Source organism: Theropithecus gelada, unplaced genomic scaffold, assembly GCF_003255815.1.
Source record: "Theropithecus gelada isolate Dixy unplaced genomic scaffold, Tgel_1.0 HiC_scaffold_13507, whole genome shotgun sequence".
In the NCBI taxonomy this organism is placed as follows: Eukaryota; Metazoa; Chordata; class Mammalia; order Primates; family Cercopithecidae; genus Theropithecus; species Theropithecus gelada.
The window spans coordinates 1-1,172 of NW_020255159.1; the positions used below are offsets into that span (position 1 = coordinate 1).

Below are 1,172 nucleotides of genomic sequence, written 5' to 3' on the forward strand. Positions count from 1 at the left end.
AGCGCTGATCCCATTTTCCTCCCCTCCTCATGGGAGGCCATCCCGGGCGATCTAGAGGTGATGGGGAAGGCTCCCCAGTGCCCCTGGTACCCGCGCGCTGCAGTGTCTCCTTCCCGTTCTCCAGGTGTCTGCGGAGCGACTCCACGCACGTCTCCTCCAGGTAGGCTCTGAACCGCTCCGCATAACGGGTCGCCTCCCACTTGCGCTGGGTGTTCTGAGCCGCCACGACCGCCGAGGTCCAGGAGCGCAGGTCCTCGTTCAGGGCGATGTAATCCTTGCCGTCGTAGGCGGACTGGTAATACCCGCGGAGGAGGCGCCCGTCGGGCCCCAGGTCGCAGCCAAACATCCTCTGGAGGGTGTGAGACCCTGGCCCCGCCCCCGCGGTCAGCCCCGCCCGCCGAGCCCCGCCCCGGCCCGACCAATCCCCGGGGATTTTGGCCTAAACGGAAATGAAACCGGGTAAAGGCGCCTGGGGCTCTCCCCGGTCGAGGGTCTGGGCGGGTCCCGCGGCCTCGGGGCGGATCTCGGATCCGGAGACTCGGGGCCACCGGGCCGTCCGTGGGGGGTGGGGAGGGGTCGTGACCTGCGCCCCGGGCCGGGGTCACTCACCGGCCTCGCTCTGGTTGTAGTAGCCGGGCACGGTCCGCAGGCACACTCGGTGATTCTGTGCGTGGGCCTCCGTGTTCCGTGTCTGCTCTTCCCAATACTCCGGCCCCTCCTGCTCCGCCCACGGCGCCCGCGGCTCCTCTCTTGGACTCTCAGCGTCGCTGTCGAACCGCACGAACTGCGTGTCGTCCACGTAGCCCACGGAGATGAAGCGGGGCTCCCCGCGGCCGGGCCGGGACACGGCGGTGCTGAAATACCTCAAGGAGTGCGAGCCTGGGGGCGAGGAGAAGCTGAGACCCGCCCGACCCTCCTCCTCGCGCGGCTCCCCGGGTCCTGCGCCCCCGCCTGCGGTCCCCTCGCTCCTCCCCGCAGAGGCCATTTCCCTCCCGACCCCGCACTCACCGGCCCAGGTCTCGGTCAGGGCCAGGGCCCCCGAGAGCAGCAGGAGGAGGGTTCGGGGCGCCATGACCCGCATATCGGCGTCTCAGGAGACTCTTGAGTCCGCGTGGGCGCGTGGGAACTTTAGAACTGAGACCGCGGCGACGCTGATTGGCTTCTCTAGACAT

At 69.4% G+C, this 1,172-nt stretch overlaps 1 protein-coding gene across 1 annotated transcript; it reads right to left on the reverse strand.

Annotated features, from left to right (window-relative positions):
* Positions 1-6: 6 nt before the first annotated feature.
* LOC112616914 (HLA class I histocompatibility antigen, Cw-12 alpha chain-like) lies at positions 7-1,135 on the reverse strand (the record flags this gene model as incomplete). The annotated part of the gene is made up of 3 exons (XM_025373680.1): positions 1,009-1,135; positions 610-879; positions 7-366 (listed from the first exon to the last, which is right to left on the reverse strand). Coding segments are annotated over exons 1-3 (703 nt in total), but the record flags the coding sequence as incomplete, so codon positions are not given.
* Positions 1,136-1,172: the final 37 nt, after the last annotated feature.